The 18,805-nt window shown below is 42.2% G+C and overlaps 1 protein-coding gene across 5 annotated transcripts in view; it reads left to right on the top strand.

Annotated features, from left to right (window-relative positions):
• Positions 1–18,805, top strand: part of LOC134537539 (spectrin beta chain) — a 276,676-nt gene that overhangs the window by 153,084 nt on the left and 104,787 nt on the right. For all 5 annotated transcript variants that reach the window (XM_063378092.1, XM_063378088.1, XM_063378090.1 and 2 more), the window contains 9 exons: positions 1,585–1,752; positions 9,439–9,555; positions 10,479–10,587; positions 11,139–11,303; positions 12,593–12,705; positions 13,718–13,905; positions 15,310–15,535; positions 16,647–16,778; positions 18,262–18,483. In XM_063378092.1, coding sequence (XP_063234162.1) covers positions 1,585–1,752; positions 9,439–9,555; positions 10,479–10,587; positions 11,139–11,303; positions 12,593–12,705; positions 13,718–13,905; positions 15,310–15,535; positions 16,647–16,778; positions 18,262–18,483 — 1,440 coding nt within the window. The remainder of the gene's footprint in view (positions 1–1,584; positions 1,753–9,438; positions 9,556–10,478; positions 10,588–11,138; positions 11,304–12,592; positions 12,706–13,717; positions 13,906–15,309; positions 15,536–16,646; positions 16,779–18,261; positions 18,484–18,805) is intronic.

The raw sequence follows: 18,805 nt of genomic DNA on the forward strand, positions 1-18,805 counted from the left end.
TCTGCATCGCCTGAAAAAAAAAATTGCACGCGAGCACATGCCAAATAAAAATACTTTATTTGAAATTCAACTTTTTTTTTTGCAAGTTAACAGACAACTTTTTGACAATCAAAATGTGCGTAACTTCAATCCGACAATTTTTTTTTGCCACCTTCTTTCGCCGAAAAGAGTCACTAAGAATATGACAAACGTTGCAGGTGCAAATAAGCGTATTGAAGCCTGACAAATAGTCAGATTTTCTCGCGATAAATCACCACTCCCATTCATCATCGCCTCTGGCGTAGAAAGTCCTGTGTGCAGATTATACTTTGTTAATGTTTTATCTGTTAATTTTTCTTTGCGCAGCTGGTAAAAAGTCTCTGCCCCTAGTTACATTATGACTTTCTTTTACGCCTTATGGATCACTAGAGACCTGCAAAATTCGCGTATTCATTCGGTGATAGGCTAGAATTCAAACACATATACCTCTTCGATAATTTTGCTATTGGCTTACCGTTCATTTTGGCGAATCTCAACCAATTATAAACCCTCAAGCAAAGAAGGATCGAATCACAGACAAACCAGCTGAGAACGACTTACAAGTCAACAACCAATGAACTTGCGTTATTTGCCCAGTGTACAGGAGAATGTGCAGTCTATCCTGAAGGCCATCGAAACCGCGAATTTTGCAGGTCTCTTTGGATCACAGATTGGTGGGGAGTCGCTCTCCACTCGAAAGACCGCTCAGGTGATCACAATGGGCGGGGTATCTCTCGCACCTCAAGTCAGCTGATTGCCTTGCTTGTACTGCCGAGTCACCGCAAATAAAGATAACGCATGCGTGCATGCGTGCGTGCGTGCTTACATGCATGCGCTATCCGCTGCTGGCGGCGTATTAGGTTATTAATTATTAACTTGCGGCGACTTTGGCGCTACCTACCAGCAAAATTTTGGAACAGTGAAGCGGCGATGACGTTAAAAAAAACATGTCCTATAACAGCATACGACACTTGCGACACCTAGCAACGAACTTCGGAAGTATGATGTTGGGAAGGGGCGGGGGAAGGAAGGGTGGTGGTGGGCCTTTGAAAGGGGGGTGAAGGTTGTGTGTGGAGAGAGAGGGTAGAGGGGGTGGGATAGGATGGGGGAGGGGGAGGTGGATGTGGAGGAAGGGAGTGGGGCCGGGAGGAGTGAGTGGTAGGGAAGAACTGAACCCAATGAATTCACGCCCTCTAATGACATAACAAATGGAGTAATGACTAATGGGACTATCGCTATACCTTATGCTGTATTAGGTGAGGGTGGGGGGGGGGTATTGTTGATAAGGGAAGGAAAAATAGAAGGGAATCGTCAGATTGCATTGTGGGTGAAAAGGGGGGTTGGTAGGGTTCAAAGGTGGATGAGGGGAGAGTGGTAAGGGATGTGGCTCGCGGGCCACGGTTGCAGAAAAAAGGCTGGTTTAGAACCGTTTCACTCCCCCTACTCACTTACAAAGGAAAATACGCTGGCGCTGCTATATAATTAGCGTGTCCCTATCGACGCGTGCTGCAGCTGTCTGGAGTACCGGAGTACTGGAGGACTGGAGGGAGGGGGTCGTGTTCGCAGGCGAGGATGGAGGTGGAGGACCTGTTCACGGACCTGGCGGACGGCCGCAAGCTGCTCAAGCTGCTGGAGATCATCTCGGGCGAGAAGCTGGGCAAGCCGAACAACGGAAAGATGCGCGTGCACCGCGTCGAGAACGTCAACAAGTCGCTGGCCTTCCTGCACACCAAGGTGGGTGCGAACACGCGGCCCCCCGCCCCTGTTCATCTTTAAATGTTTAACTGTCATTTTTTTTACAATCTAAAAAAAAGAATATTTTTTTTATCTAATGAAATGTTAGAAGATTTTACACACCGACGGCTAATTTAATTTTTTTTTCAGTTATTATTTTACTAAATTAAATAATTAATTTAATATCAATGTTTATATTGATATTGAATAGCGATTATTTTAAGTTTGATCGAATTTATACTTTATCAACCGTATGTTTTAATATCACTCCAGCAGTCCTTTTATCATTATTTTATTTATGTTAGTTATTTGCATGCAAAATTAAAGTTAATCGTTGTAAGTAGGTATAACTTGTAAACCGCGTACATGATGCTCGCGCCCTTCCCCCCCCCCCCCCCCACCCTCTCTCGATTGTTCTAAGTTTCCGTTGTGGTGAGTTACGTGTGGATCCAGATGGGGACGCACCACAACGCCGAAATACCACAACACCGAAATGCCAAATTGACCACAACGCCGACAGCTAGAAAACTGCTGTGTACCACAACGCCAAATTACCACAACGCCGAAACACACAAACGGCGAAAAATGTCATTGCAGGACTGCCACAAAGGTTAGGTTGGACTAGGTTAGGTTAGACTAGGTTAGAATAGGTTAGGTTAGACTAGGTTAGGTTAGACTAGGTTAGGATAGGCTAGGTTAAGTTAGGTTAGGTTATATTACGCTAGGTTAGGTTAGGTAAGGTTAGGTTTGGTTGTGGTATTTCGGCGTTAAGGTACATTTAAGAAACACACACAAATTCATTCAGTTGTTATTTCGGCGTTGTGGTACACAGCAGTTTTCTAGTTGTCGGCGTTGTGGTCAAATTTGACATTCGGCGTTGTGGTAACGACCCGATCCAGACCGGACCGTACCTGTCAGCGGATAACCCGGGGGGGGGGGGGGGGTTGTTGCGCAACCCTTGGCCGAGCCCGACACATGGACATAACGGTTCTCCTCCAGCGCCGTGTGGGGCCGTCACCTTGGGAGGAATGTTTGGTCCGGGGGGGGGGGGGTCAACTCCCCTCTCCCCATTCTTCCTTCCCCCTTCTACTATTTAACCGTCTACTACTCCTAGATAGAGGTGTAAAAGTAACGAAAAAATGTGTACCTGTATGTATTCGTTACTATAACAATTAGTATTCGTTACTTTCGTATCGTTACTCGTTACTTCTGATACCGCATAACATGCTATGTTATGTAACAGCAACGAATCGAGTCGTATTTCGTACGCGTAAATAAAAATAAATCGAATATAAACAATTAAAAATATTTGATAATTAACAGCTTTTGTTAACTAAGAAACAATTAAATCTCATTATAGCGGCTTTATTATAATTTATATTTTAAGATAAGAACATAAAACGTGAAAATATGCGATAATAAAAAACAAAAACATAGGCCTACATATTTATAATTTGTAAAAAATACTTTCTTACGTTGTTTCTGTTCCAATCTCAAACTTTGTCTACACACACAATACCTTTAATAAACAGTAAAAAACTTGGACGACGAATTTCCAAATTATACTTTTATTAATAAACAAACATCGTTCTTTGTAACGAATAAGCGCGCGCATGCGTAAAACATACGAAAACATCCGAAAGATGCGAGTAACGAAATGCATTCGTGTGTAACGTTTCGTTACTCGTTACTAGATGCCGCACCCGTTACTCAGTAACGAATACATACGGTTTGCTACAGCAATACTACTAGATCCTTCCCGAACACGAGAGAAGCAGCTGGCACGGAAGGGAATGAATGAGTCAGGTCCGAAAACACTGGAAACCAACACCGGACTGCTCTTTGCCATCAACAACGAGGGAGAGTAAAAAAAGAATAACCCTTGTGGCATGGAGTGACAAGACAATTTACTAGTTAATCCTTAAATACCTAATGTAGTTCATTATAAAGCGATATTCTCCCACTTCTCCCCCCTTTCTCCACTTACATTAGGAAATTTCAAGCACTAAAGGTTTCTTGTTACAATAAATTTTGTATAACGTCGAGTGGGGAGAAAAAAAAAATACTATCACAATGTTGGTATCGAAAATATTAAACATATTCCAAGGTCCGTTGAGATTTATAGACCTTGAACAAATTTTTGTTTAACCAAGGACAGTAATCAATCGAATCAATCATTACTTTAACAAGTGATTATTTTTTAATGACTTTTTGGACATTACCTTGTATTTTAATTTGCTGGTCAATAACTATTTCAATTCATGATTTCGTATTTTAAAAAAAATAGTTCCAAGATTTTATTGCCACGTATAATGACACGATTCTACCGGAAATTTGATCTTAGGCATTTGTAAAGCCGACCTGAGAATAATTTATCAGGAAAGAACATCAAAATATCCTAAAAATTGGCCAAATCATCATCGATATTTAAGTTACTCTTTGGGTTATTAATGCTGTTTGCAAAAGGTTTTTTTTTTTTTTTTTTTTTTTTTTTTTTTAAATTTTTCGTGTGAGGCCCTTCACGAAAGTAAATAATCACAGCAAATCAGGGCTGCTACTGACTACAGTACAAAAAAAAAAACTATCAAAACGTATTTCAAAGAACACGTATACGATGCTGAATTGACTATATAATAATGTTTTCCTGCACAATATGTACAGTTTTGCTCTGTTACAATTTTCATTACCTACTTCATAAATAATTAATACTACCAGTGTAGTTATATATTTTTGATCACATTTTGAAACATACAATAGATGGTTGACTGTCCTTCCAATTAATGCATACTTGTTGTGTACATTACCCACTAGACTAAAGTGAACACCGTGCGGGATGAAGGAAAGGAAAAGGGGGGGGGGGAAGCAATCAGAAGATTATGATGATTGGTGCTCAGGCTGAAGGCAGGTGTTGGTGAGGGGTAAGGGGAAAACCTCGACGCGCGCAAGTCGTTCGAGGGGAAAGGTGGTTAAAGCAACGGTTTACCGTTACCTTTCGTTAGTGTGACGATGAATGTACAGCACAACTGTCAGATTGGTCATTAATAAACCCTGCTTCATTTGACGAGGGTTCTCGGGAAGTAAGTACTAAGCCTATCCGTTTGCGGCTGTGATTCCTAGGAAAATTAGCATTGTCTTATTTTACGTCTCTAAATTCATAATAATAAATACTCAGCGAGTCTTTTTTTTTTAAGCTTAGAAAAAAAATCTGCTCCTTTCAGTGACTATGGTTTAAGAATATCTCTTGGACACATTTCTCAAAACAGAATGTCTCTTGGAAACATTTTTCAAAGTTCGGAGAATAACTAGTCTTGTTTCAGGAATAGGCAATATATGGACAATGGGTTGTAGCCGTGTCCTTGGCGAATAATTCCCCGACGTTTCGGTCGACATTGCAGTCGCCATCATCAGGGATCAGTTACCTACCGAGGTTCTAGAGTAACGGCTCCCTGATGATGGCGACTGCAATGTCGACCGAAACGTCGGGTGAATTATTCGCCAAGGACGCGGCTACTACCCAGAAGCCAAGCTACTTCAGACAATTTGCCGTGAAATCCTGCGAACGTTATTAATATATGGACAGTGATGCCGAAAAAATACTGCAACATATAAAAGAGGGCGTAAATAGTGTAGCGGTCTGCAATCGGCGAGTGTCTCAGAGAAACTCTATCTTCAACAGCTCGCGGGGGTCTCTATATACTCGACCAAGTCGCCGAGATTCATAAGGAAGGAAGAACCTTCTCAAACCTTCCATGCCCGAGTGGCAAGAAATACATTTTCCAGGCAGTGGCGTAGCTAAGGTGACTGGCGCCCCTGGCCAGAACTGAAAATGGCGCCCTGGATTAAAAGAGAGGGGGAGGAGGGTTCAGTAACGCCTTTGAATATATATACTGTATAGAAGTCGCCAGCCCAGGTTAAATTTTCTAATACGGTTTTGAGGTAGTTGGTTAATTCACCGCCGCAATCGCCACCATCTCTAGGGCATCGACTTGTGGTGGTCCCTAGCGGACAAGTGTCGAACTCTTCAAACACCCCTTCCCCCTACCGTTGAACGACCTGGAGATGCAGTGAATGATTGGTGGGGGGTGCGGGGGAATGACAGCGGGCGACAGGGCTGCGCTCTAACGTGTACATAACAACCTAAGACGATACATGGCGTTACGGCAGCGCACTGCAGCGGTGAAGTTCCCAAGCTGCTCATCATACGCTTCTGAAAAACGTAGAGTAAATCCTATCCACTCGCGACTTCTATACAGTATATATATTCAAAGGTAGCACTGCCTACCTCCCAGGGATGACGCACGGTACTAGCCACATTACTATAGACCTGCAAAATTCGCGGTTTCGATGGCCTTCAGGATAGACTGCACATACCCCTGTTCACTCGGGCAAATAACGCAAGTTCATTGGCTGCCGACTTGTAAGTCGTCTTAGCTGGTTTGTCTGTGATTCGATCCTTCTTTTGGTTGAGGGTTTATAACTGGTTGAGATTCGTCCAGATGAACAGTAAGCCAATAGCAAAATTATCTAAGAGGTATGTGTGTTTGAATTCTAGCCTATCACCGAATGAATCCGCGAATTTTGCAGGTCTCTACACATTACAAATAATTCAGGCCCACAATAAAAGACAAAAATTAGGAAGAATGTGAGGGGAAGAGGGTCAGTAGGCACAAAACACTAACAGTGTGGTTGTGAAGCTATTATTTTATAGCGGGTTGCAGTTGGTCGTCCCGGCAGCTGCGAATAACGGGTGACCTAAGATGCACATAAAGTTCTGCCATTCCCGATTACACCCGAACAATTCACCTTCGGCCAACTTCGGGATTTTTTTTATTCTTGCGCAGGAAAAATTGAATTCAAATATTAAAAGTGGTCGGTTAGGTTAGCTACATTAAAACACTTTAAAGTTTAAACCACCATGGACGGTTAGTTAGGTTAGTATAGCTACATTAAAATAAACAGAGATATATAAATATTAATAAATAAACCCGAGGTTGGCTGAAGGTGAATTGTTCGGGTGTAGTCGGGAATGGCAGAACTTTATGTGCATCTTAGGCTTCCCGCGAATAACGGCGGAGTTGACGTTTCCCGCCTCGCTCACTTGTTTCATGTCTTAAAATTTCGCCTCAGGCTTGTACTCGAGAGAGTTAAACGTTTGAAAAAGAAAAAGAAAAATTGAAGTAGCGGAAACGTTAATGGTTATTGGCTCAAACACCACCTCTTTCCTGTTCGCGAGTTAATAATCGGCATGTGCTTGAAGATTATTATGATTGGTTTTCATTTTTTTTTTCCCCTCTCGATAAGAATCTCTGGAGGGAGGATAAATAATTTAGTTATATGATAATTTATGGTCATAAAAGCCACAACGCTTAGTCTTTTAATACATAAGGAAATCAATTAGTATGCCTGTGATTTATCTTGGGGTAGGTATACATCTGCAATATTTTAAGATATTTATGAACATCATTTTGCAGCCTTTTTTTTTTCCTAATTAAAATTTAAGACTGCTCTGGCTGGTCTTTGTGACTTTGTTACTTTGAACTGAATTTAATGTTCCTGTACTGTATGAAAAATCAGCACATGGGTGTTTATTTTTCCGCACACGCTGTTGAATGTAAGATGAAAGCCATACAACGTCATATGTCATATGTCATTTAATACGCTCTCTTTAACTAAAGGTATCACTTTTTTTTTTGGAAAGTTGCATCAGCAAACATTACATCTTAGACGGCTGAATATTTTGACGTAATAAACAAAACATGCGCAGATAAATTTAGTACCAGGCTAGCTAATCGTGTATCAAAAATAGCATGAAAACAACTGTATCACCATAAAATAGTGTTCGCAGTAATACTGGGTTCGGATTCTTACCCGGGCATTTATGCTTTGTGCTGGCCCAGTACCTCCGATAGTTGAAGTCATTTGTAAACCGTTCCTCGAGTAGCTTCCCAGTATTATCTGCGCACAGTGATAAGCGTGATAAAAACAAAACAATCTCCTATGATTGAATATTCGACTATCTTTTTCCATGATTTAAAAAAATAACTATGCGCCATTTTTCCGTAAGAAATACTTACAGTATTATCTCGAAAAAAAGTATTTCATATTTGCAGAAATAACTATAGCCATGTGTTCTTCAAAGGTACAAACATGTGTCTGCATTATTACAAACTGGTTTCCAAAGGGAATCATTTGTTAAAGCACGGAAAATTGTTTTCTCTGTTTGGCGGGCCGTTAATCAAACGGTTACCAGCTGCAGCTGCCAATGAGTTGCTAGGAGTTGCCCCCTCCCCCCTTACCAGACGGTTTCCCGTTGCAACCCGTAACTGCCTCGGGCTAGCGCAAACATTTTCTTCTTCTTCTTCTTCTTCTTCTTCTTCTTCTAAACGAGCAGTAAAACCTGCTCGTGTGTTGTGGTCCACGCGGCAGTAAACACCGGTAAACACCGGTAAACACAAGTGCGGTCCGCCGAGACACTCTGCGTCCTCTCGTGTTGGTCCGCGCCGTATTCGTATAGGCTACACCCGCTCCTAAGTGCAGACATACGTGTACGTAGACGGATCACGCGAACGTGTTTCCTTGCTGTGCGTCTGTCCACTACCTTCCAACAGGGTCTACGGTATCGGTGGTGGTGGGGGCAAAATCCCCTGAGGCCCAGGCACCAATAGCATTTTGATTTTTTTTGACGTGCCGTCTAATAAATCGATGAACGCCGGCAGCACGCACGAAAAAGTGTCCCGTAACCCACATTGCCCCACTACGGATGTGTCCTGTTATGCTCATTGTACGCATGCGTGACATCTCTCTTCCACTCGATTGGAACAACCATCGATTTGACTTTTCAATCATATTTTCGTCGTTTGAATTATTAATATTATGTAATTTAACGATCGTCCACCGATTTTCAGCACAATCGGTACGGTTATTTAAAAGTAATGTTGAATATTCAAATACGTTTTTAACGAACAATGGTGTTTTACAGTTACACACAATTCAAATTACACCCGGGATCTTTTGCACAATGTATTAAAAAATATTGTAACACATTATAAATAAGTTTGGTGGACTTTACTTTAATACTAGTACGACGTTACAAGTTAATTTGCTGATGGACACATCATGCAATGCACCCAGTTTAAAGCCGTGGTAACATTTACAGTAATAAATTTAGTTTTTAGTTTGTGGGGTCTGAAATATTGCTACATAAAGTAATAAGGAGAAGGTGTGGGGGAGGGCAAACAATATTATTTCTCCCTTGGCCTCTTGGCCCGGCCCACCGAGTTATCATAATTGACAATGGGGTTATGTTTCTTTAAAGTGTCCCAGCAACTATTTTTCAATTCTGTCTAGCCAATTGTACCGTCTCTCTGTGTTTTATAGCTGTGGTAATAATCACTTGACCATAAAATGAAGTGTACAACATAACTAGGGTTAACAATCGATGAAACATGTTATTCTGAGTAAATAAACCGTGGCTAGAGATGACCATTTACACATAAAATTTTTTTTTCTTCCAATCACACAAGTAACAAGAAGTTACAGTGAATTGCAGACAATCTTAGTAGATAGTCTGCCAGCAAAAAAAATTTTTTCTTAAATTAATTGTATACATGCATGCATTCGTTTGCTGCTATTCAAACGATTGTTTGATATCCTTAAATGAATATTTGATTGAATTGTTTTCCCCAGGTTCGATTGGAGAGCATAGGTGCAGAAGACATAGTGGACGGGAATCCGAGACTGATCTTGGGACTCATCTGGACCATCATCTTGCGGTTCCAGATACAGGAGATAGAGATAGACGTGGTGAGCAGATGGCACTTGACATTGAAGTGTGCATTTCCTCCCGCGAAACGTGAAATACACGTGATCTTCGATGTTTCTTGCAATGGATGAACAGATGCTTTGTAATGGAATATGTCCATAATTTCTCACAAATAGTAAAACACTACTTGGATACTATTCTCTCCCCTCTAGATTTTTTTTTGTTCCATAGGCCATCCAAGTGTATAGACATTATGACGTTGAAAAAATCAAATATCAGTTTGTTACAACTTACAAATATTATGTGAACACTATACAAAATACATGCTGTTGTGCAACTAAAATCCATGTGATTACAACAATGTACTGTTGGACTACATATATTGTGTAGGACTATAGTCGATGATATCAACAACACAAAGTTTCTGTACATCTGCCACATAACAATGCAGAACTCTCTGGGGCATGTGCTAGAATCTAAATACAGGCTCTTTCGTCTGCATAAACCACCAGGCTTAATCTTAGAAGAACACTATTCACTTTTTAGTATAATTTAATTCAGTTTCATAAATATTACATAAAATTAAGTAGTAATTTATACATTTATAATAACATTTTACCCATCAGTAAGAATAATACTGACAAATATGAGAAAATACCTAAATAATTATAAATGAAGGTGGTTTTACTTATTCATATCTGTATACTCTACCTCATTAATCAAATATTATAGTATTCAAATTTGTTTTTTAAAATTATAATTTAAAAGTGTTAAAAGACATCCAGCAGGTGTCTGGTGAATAATTTAACTCAATAATATTATGTAAAATATTTTAGATACATACTTAAAAAAGTTTAAACTTGAATCATCATTATCTATATGATTTTGTCAGTTAAAATTGCATGTGATCATCATCTGTGTATTGGTCAGTGCACTGACAGTTATGAGTGGTTTTGTTTGGCAGGACGAAGAGAACGAAAGCAGCGAGAAGAAGTCAGCTAAAGATGCATTGCTGCTATGGTGTCAGCGCAAGACGAATGGCTACCCAGGAGTTAATATACAGGACTTCACAGGTGAAAATTATTGCATTTTCAGTTATTTTCAAACAAAATGTTACCAACAATACAATGCAGTGAAAGGAACGTTATTTTTTTTGTGGAATCACACATGATTTATTTTTCTGTTTATCATACATCATGCAGGCAATTTTTTGACTAGACGAAGCTATCCTCTTCAATGGTTTGAATCTGGTACAATCATGTGGGCACATACGTTTCATAGCTCATGGTCACGTTTTGTCCCCATTTCAGCTCCAGAAGAAATAGGCTACCTCAAAATCATTATTTTCAAGATCAGTGTTTTAAACATTCCAAATAAGTTTCTTGCATGGAATGTGATTCAAAATCTAATGATCATTTCCTGAACTTATGATTCCAGTTAAATTGAAATATTTTTATAGTACTTTCAATTGGCGTAGATGGTTATTTTTTTTAAGACATAAAGTCTTATTTAATTTTGGTGGAATCGAAGAGAGCAGGTTAACAATAGTAAGTTACGGTAGGTTTCCACACAGTAGTTTGGGGCAGCGCGACTGTCGTTATCTCGCTCCTGATGGCTGTCCCAGGTTCGTGGCGGAGTGGGCTGGGATTCAACGCCCTCATCCACGCCCACAGGCCGGACCTCATCAACTTCTCTGCTCTCCACCCCAACCGCCACATCGACAACCTGAACAATGCGTTCGACATAGCCAACAACGAGCTGGGGATTCCGAGGCTGCTCGACGCGGAAGGTGAGGTTATGTTTCTTTCTCTCGTCCTTTACCAGCTTCCTTCCCCCGGATCTGCTGCTCCAGTTCCACCTTTGTTGGTTGCATCTAGGACTCGTGACCAAAGGTAGTAAAATCCTCTTGTCCTGTTAATTTATCCTGCTTGCAAAATGCATGCCGTGCTTGCACGCTGCCAGACCGAGATCAGGGTTTTCCTTTGTCGATTCAAGTTTTACTGAGGCCCACCTAACAAGTTTAAGTCTAGAATAAAGACTGAATTGCTGCTATGACTGGCAGATCCCAAAACAGCCACACAATGCTTGCTATCTATCTGCGTGGTTGAAATCCCACATGTAGGTGTAGGTTGATAAGCACTTAGGTCCCTACATAACCCAGACCTCTCTCTCAAATCACTGCTCTATAGTTTTGAGTTCTGTTAAGAAAAAAATTAAATGACATCAATTTAATTATTTCTCTGGGTGTCAAGCAATATTGAGAATTTCTTCCAGAAGGTTTATTTGTCTGTCTTGTGATGTAAAGAAGTTGTAAGAAAAATATATTTAAAGGTTTTGATAATGTCCTAAATTTGGTTCACCAGGTATTCGAACATATTCTGTAGCCTCGAACTTTCCCGCACGTAACGTTACAACATAAATACCTTCTGAGGAATTCCTTCAGTAGAAACAGTAAGGGAAAGTGGCAACCAATACTGGGAAAATATTTTTTTTATAGTAATTATAGATGCCAGTTTCCTCTTTATCTTAAAAAAAAAAGACATGATTTTTTAAAAATTAATACTCTCCATTAAAAGAGTCTTTAATTTGTTTATTAACTATGTAGAGAGAAATCATGATAAAAAGTTTTTATTTGGACACTTAACTTCTTCTGTCACTGACAAAACTAAAGTGTAAAATTAGCATTATGTTGTTTTATAATTGTTAATAACGAAGGTACCAGATCCTTCCTTGGCCAGTAAGCCAGGGAAGGATCTGTGAATCTTCATTGTTTTACTTGTGGACACCTGTACGTATTTCAAAGTAATGAACACTTTGTTAAATATGATGTATGTTAATAGTATTTTAGGTTAATGGAAAACTAAATCTACTTATCCATTTCCTTGGGAAAGTGAATTTTCTACAAATTTTATATAAGTGATTTAGGACAAAATTGGTGTACATTTAATGACTATCAGGAAGCATGACTTTCGTTATAAGATACTGTATTTCATGGCCAGCACAAGTTGTTGGTTGCCAAAAGGTTTTCTTTGCCCCAGCTTGCTGTTGTGATCCGTTAACCAATGAGCAATGTTGCAGATGTCGACCAGGCTCGGCCGGACGAGAAGTCTGTGATAACGTACGTCGCCTCGTACTACCACACATTCGCACGCATGAAGAACGAAATGAAGAGCGGCCGGCGAATTGCAAACGTAAGTACTTCTCGCCCAGATAAATAAAACAAACAAGCACAGTGGTAAACGTGCTGCTTTGGGCAGAGTCAAAGCCTATAATCCCTGTATATACCTGAAGTAAACATGGTGCTTAGTTAGACCACACAAACTGGTCGTCATCTTGTGTTCATTGGATACTGCCACCACATTCTCTCTGGGTCCCACATGATTGGGTGTTGGAATTATTTCAGGGTGTGTCAATTATATGTGATCCAATGATGAGGGAATTTGAATGCAGACACAGTTTCATTCGGGCATGTGTCGTTTTGCCTAATTTTAGGCAAAAAACCGTTCAGGCAAAATGCTGTTAGGCAAAACGCCGTTAGGCAAAACACCATTAGGCAAAACACCATTAGGCAAATCGCCGTTAGGCAAAACACCGTTGGGCAAATAGGAGTTAGGCAAAAAGCAGTTAGGCAAAACACCATTAGGCAAATTGCCATTAGGCAAAATGCCGTTAGGCAAAATGCCGTTAGGCAAAACGCCGTCAGGCAAATCGCCGTCAGGCAGAACTCCGTTAGGGAAAACGCAGTTAGGCAAATCACCTGTTACTCTTTCATTCTACACTGTTGTCAATAAATATGCAAATATTGCAGGTTTCTAGTAAAAAGTGTAAAATTCCATCAGTGACTTTTGTATTTAAAAATTAAAAATAAAGTCATGAAACCACATACTTTACCAATAACTGCATTGTCAGCTATTTTTAGAGCCTTGTTTGGTGGTTCATACTCTTTTGTGGGGTATCTGGGCCAATGGCCGATGCAGCTTTAAATTTTGGGAGGGCAAATGGCCGGAGGACTGAGGGTGGTACGAAATACCTCCGAGTTAAAGGGAGATCCCGAAAATTTATGTACATTTTCCCTGTGCAAAGCTTCGACTAAGTGATCAACGTAGGCTCTTTTTAATATTCGATTTGACTGTCCAGGCAGTTGTGGGTAGGGGGTGGCGAAGGCAGTAGGACCGCCAAAGACACCCTTGCCCGGGGTTCCAGATCGTGGGGCAGATGATGGACGCGGACCGGATGAAGGTGGTGTACGAGCGCCTCACCAGCAACCTGCTCGAGTGGATCCGGCTCAAGATCGTGGAGCTGGAGGACCGCAACTTCCCCAACGCCCTCGAGGGCATCCAGAAGGAGCTCACGCGCTTCAAGGACTACCGCACCGTGGAGAAGCCTCCCAAGTGAGTTCTCGCCGGGGCCACACCGCGCCAGGTGCAGGGTGCTCGTGAAAGAATGTCCCATTTTCAATGGTATATTATAACAGTTTAGTTTAGAACATTTACTACAAATCATACATCAAATTGAATGTAAACGAACCTGGTTTTGCTTACAAATGTTCAATATGTGCAATAAGGCACACATCCAACCTTGAGTCCAATTCTTCCCACACTTTGGTCAACATGTCCGGAGTAGTGGAAGCAATAGCCTCTTCAATTCTGTGTTTCGTCTCTGGCAAATCGTTAGTAAGCAGCGGAACGTAGACATGATCTTTTATAAAGCTCCGATGAAAAAAAAAATAATCGCATGGCGGTATGTCAGGTGAACGTGGAGGCCAGCAAATAAGAGCTCTGTCGTCATGTGAACCATTACAATCAATCCCAACGGTCAGGGATTTTGAAGGTGAATATTTGGCATACTTATAGTTACATCCTTGCTAACGTAGTTAAAAATTTTTTTGTGAACTATAAAATGAAATATGTACAAATCTGATCCGGATCAGCGAGGTTTCACTGTGCCCCGCTGTGGTGACGGAACTGTCTGATCCGGATCAGCGAGGGTTCACTGTGCCCCGCTGTGGTTACGGAACTGTCTGATCCGGATCAGCGAGGGTTCGCCGTGCCCCGCTGTGGTGACGGTACTGTCTGATCGGGATCAGCGAGGGTTCGCCGTACCCCGCTGTGGTGACGGAACTGTCTGATCGGGATCAGCGAGGGTTCGCCGTGCCCCGCTGTGGTGACGGAACTGTCTGATCCGGATCAGCGAGGGTTCACCCCGTGCCCCGCTGTGGTGACGGAACTGTCTGATCCGGATCAGCGAGGGTTCGCCGTGCCCCGCTGTGGTGACGGAACTGTCTGATCGGGATCAGCGAGGGTTCGCCATGCCCCGCTGTGGTGACGGAACTGTCTGATCCGGATCAGCGAGGGTTCACCGTGCCCCGCTGTGGTGACGGTACTGTCTGATCCGGATCAGCGAGGGTTCGCCGTGCCCCGCTGTGGTGACGGTACTGTCTGATCCGGATCAGCGAGGGTTCGCCGTGCCCCGCTGTGGTGACGGTACTGTCTGATCCGGATCAGCGAGGGTTCGCCGTGCCCCACTGTGGTGACGGAACTGTCTGATCCGGATCAGCGAGGGTTCACCGTGCCCCGCTGTGGTGACGGTACTGTCTGATCCGGATCAGCGAGGGTTCGCCGTGCCCCGCTGTGGTGACGGAACTGTCTGATCCGGATCAGCGAGGGTTCGCTGTGCCCCGCTGTGGTGACGGTACTGTCTGATCCGGATCAGCGAGGGTTCGCCGTGCCCCGCTGTGGTGACGGAACTGTCTGATCGGGATCAGCGAGGGTGGTGACGGAACTGGGGGCGTGCAGGTACAAGGAGCGCAGCGAGATCGAGGCGCTGTACTTCCACATCAACACGCTGCTCAAGTCGCTGAACCAGCCGGCGTTCACGCCGCAGGACGGCCAGCTGGTGCACGACCTGGAGCGCTGCTGGGAGGCGCTGGAGCGCGCCGAGCACGCCCGCGAGGTGGCCCTGCGGCAGGAGCTGCTGAGGCAGCAGCGCCTCGAGCAGCTCAACTACAAGTTCGAGAAGAAGGTGCGTCACGCTCCCCGCCTCTCCCGTCGCCGCCGCCGGCTGTCTCACCCGCAGCCCAGGTCTGCTCGAATGTCTGAAATACTCGCATAGTCGAATCAAATTGCGGATTTTGTTCTTGGCGAATCTGTACATCACTTATTTTACGAAATACATGTTTGAAGTAAAAGAAAATTACTACTAGCTGGCTGTAGGAAAGGTTTTGATGGAGATTAAAAACTGACGAAAACTAGCTTCTACTGTGCAGCTTAGATACCCCCCTCCCTTCTTTGCGACAGAGAATTTCCGTCACTCCCCTCTCTGTCGCAAAGAAGGAAGGGGGGGGGGGTAACCTAAGTTGCGCAGTAGAAGCTAGTTTCCGTCAGTTTTTAATCCCCATTAAAACCTTTCCTACAGCGAGCCAGTAGTATCATTTTATGTTTGTAATTGCAGAGAAATTTAAAACCAAATGGCATATTTCGGTTCCTGTCTCTCTCCCCCCCCCCCCCCCCCCATACTTCCCCGAAAATACAGTTTACAACAGTTCTGGCACAAGTGACCGTTAGTTTCTCTCTAAGCCTGTGCGAAGCTTCGACTAACCGAATCATTCAAAGCTCTTTTTAACATTGAATTTGACCACGCCAGGAAATTTTTCTATTAGTTTTTTTATGAAGCTTCGCGTTTGATGTGAAGCTGGTCGTTTGTTGCGGAATTTTGAAACATAGAATTCTAATAAAATTTGCTGAAGAAAGTATTAAGTTCTTTTTTTCGCATATGTTCTGCACAAATAAAGTTTTTACTTAAAAAATGTATATTAAACGTGGCTCTCATGTTTTCTTTTATGAATGCTTAGTATTAATATTATTCATGCTTAGTTTATACTGTTTATTGAATGGTGTTATGTATATGGCCCATTTGGTTAATCATTTCATTATTACTAACATTAAAATACAAAATATTATTTTGTGTACCACAAAACAGTTTTTTGTATAGTAATTGTAATACAGCCTTAGTGGGAACAATACGTGCAACTCGCTTCGCACAGGCCTTGCTCAAGTGTTTGGGGGAAGTGTACTAGGTTGTAGTGGTAATAGCGCTGGTGATTGCTCAAGTGGAAGGTCCTCTTGTGTCGCAGAGTGTCCTGAGGGAAGGCTACTTGAAGGAGATGATCCAGGTGCTGTCGGACCCGCGCTACGGCAGCAACTTGACCCAGGTTGATGCGACCGTCAAGAAGCACGAAGCCATCGGCGCTGACATCATGGCCCGGGTGAGTACGCTCTCGTTTGCGGAAAGTACTGTAGCAACGGAGGGAGATATTTTTTTTATTTGCGGTTGTGAATTTTATCTGCCGGTTGTTTTTTGGCGTTCTATGTCTTGTACAAAAATTATTAAAAGGAACATGTTTGTGTCTGTGATTTTGTGCGTATGTATAATGGCCTTGATGTTTATTTCGGTCAGGGTTGTTCCTAAAGAAAAAATTTTTTTTTATAAATTTAGGAAACTTGTAATTAAAAATGATATTGCTATTACTATACTTATTTCTTTAGAAATATAGTCTTTTTGTGGTTTGTAATTAACAAAATTACTTAATTGTTATTCGCAAACAGAGACAAAAACTTACTTCAGCAGGTTTTTGACATTCTGGAAAGTCAGGAAAAAAAAGTACCAGAAGTGGAAATTTTTTTAGGTAAAGTCAGGGAAATCATTTTTAAACCTGGGAAAGTCATGGCACAGTGATAGTAATTTGATGGGGGAGGTGTCATGCTCCAGCATACCATCCCCCAGACTTTGAACACTTTTTTTTTCCTTCCAGGTGGTGTTCTAGTGCATGGTCGTACACTCTGTGAAATGGTGTATGCAAGGTTTCGTTTGAACTAGTACAGCTGTAGGAATGGTTGAGCCTGGATTGTCTTTATTTCTTTCAGAAAACTGCGTGATAATAACTCATTTTTTAAAAATTTTAATCGGGGAAATTTGTTTTTTTTTCCCTGCAGATTTTTGTGTATATACCCTGTTCAGTCACAGAAATAATTTAAATTTTTTTGAATGTCAAAAGTTTTGTGGTTTTTCAAATTTTAAGGTACAAAAGAAAATATTGAATTAAATCCTGTTTTGATAGTTTTTCTCTTGTATTTTTAAACATTATTGAATGTATTTAGCAGTAATAAAATAAAAAGTCATTAAGACTGCGTGCCAGTTAGCGTAGGGAAACTAGTTTGTTTTTTTTTCTACAGATTTGTGTGGATACCCTGTTCAGTCACAGAAAGTTGTTAAATATTTTTGAATGTCAAAGGTTTTTGTTGTTGCAAATTTTAAGGTAAAAAGAAAATGAGGAATGAAATCGGGGTATGACGGTTTTTCCTCTGGTGTTCTTAAAAACAATTGAATGTATTAGTAGTGATGAAATAAGGAGTCATTAAGAGGCCACTCCAGTGTTTCAGGGGCACTACGAAACCCGCGTTAACCTCATGAGATTCAATGCTATTTTCATTTTGCTTATAACTAATTAACTAATATAGATTTCGAAATGATGCTTGCTTGATATGTAAGACAACGATGCTCTTATCAAAGCCCCTTTCTTCAAAAATGTGCATTAATTATGGTTCAAACCTAGACAATACACTTTTGCATATTAGTAAAGATTAGTATAATACCATAATTAAGACTGTGTGCCAGTCGGCGTGGAGGCCGAGAGGCGCCACAGTGTCGCTCCTGGCATGGAAGTGGACTCGGACACCCGCTGCTTGCAGGAGGAGCGCTTCCACGACCTGACTGACATGTGCGAGGAGCTGGCGCGGGAGAACTACCACGGCAAGGAGCGCGTGACGCGGCGCGAGCGCGAGGTGCTGCAGCGCTGGAGCAGCCTGCTGGAGCTGCTGGACCGCCACAAGACCAGCCTGACCACGCTGTGCGCGCTCATGGCCATGCTGCGCGAGATAGACACCGTCATGGCCTCCATCGACGAGCTGCAGGTTCGTGGGCGCCCCCCCGCGGGTCCGCCCCTCAAAGTCCCCGAAACTCGCGAAACACCGTACAACTGGTAGCCGAAGTCCACTCCCGGCGTTAGACGAGGGCGCTAATCTGTACGATTTTCAAGGAAGTTCCTCAAAAATTTTGGTGGGTTGGGGGGGGGGAATTTTTAATGGGCGCTGCTACTTTTCATCAATTTTCAGGTAAACTTAAAGTTTGTCGTCTTGACGGAACAGATGCAGTGGGAAGCCTGGCGCCCAAAGTCCCGAAAGTCACGAAACATCGTAGAACTGGTAACTGAAGTCCACTTCTGGCGTTTGACAA

Source organism: Bacillus rossius, chromosome 12 (genome assembly GCF_032445375.1).
Source record: "Bacillus rossius redtenbacheri isolate Brsri chromosome 12, Brsri_v3, whole genome shotgun sequence".
Taxonomy (NCBI): domain Eukaryota; kingdom Metazoa; phylum Arthropoda; class Insecta; order Phasmatodea; family Bacillidae; genus Bacillus; species Bacillus rossius.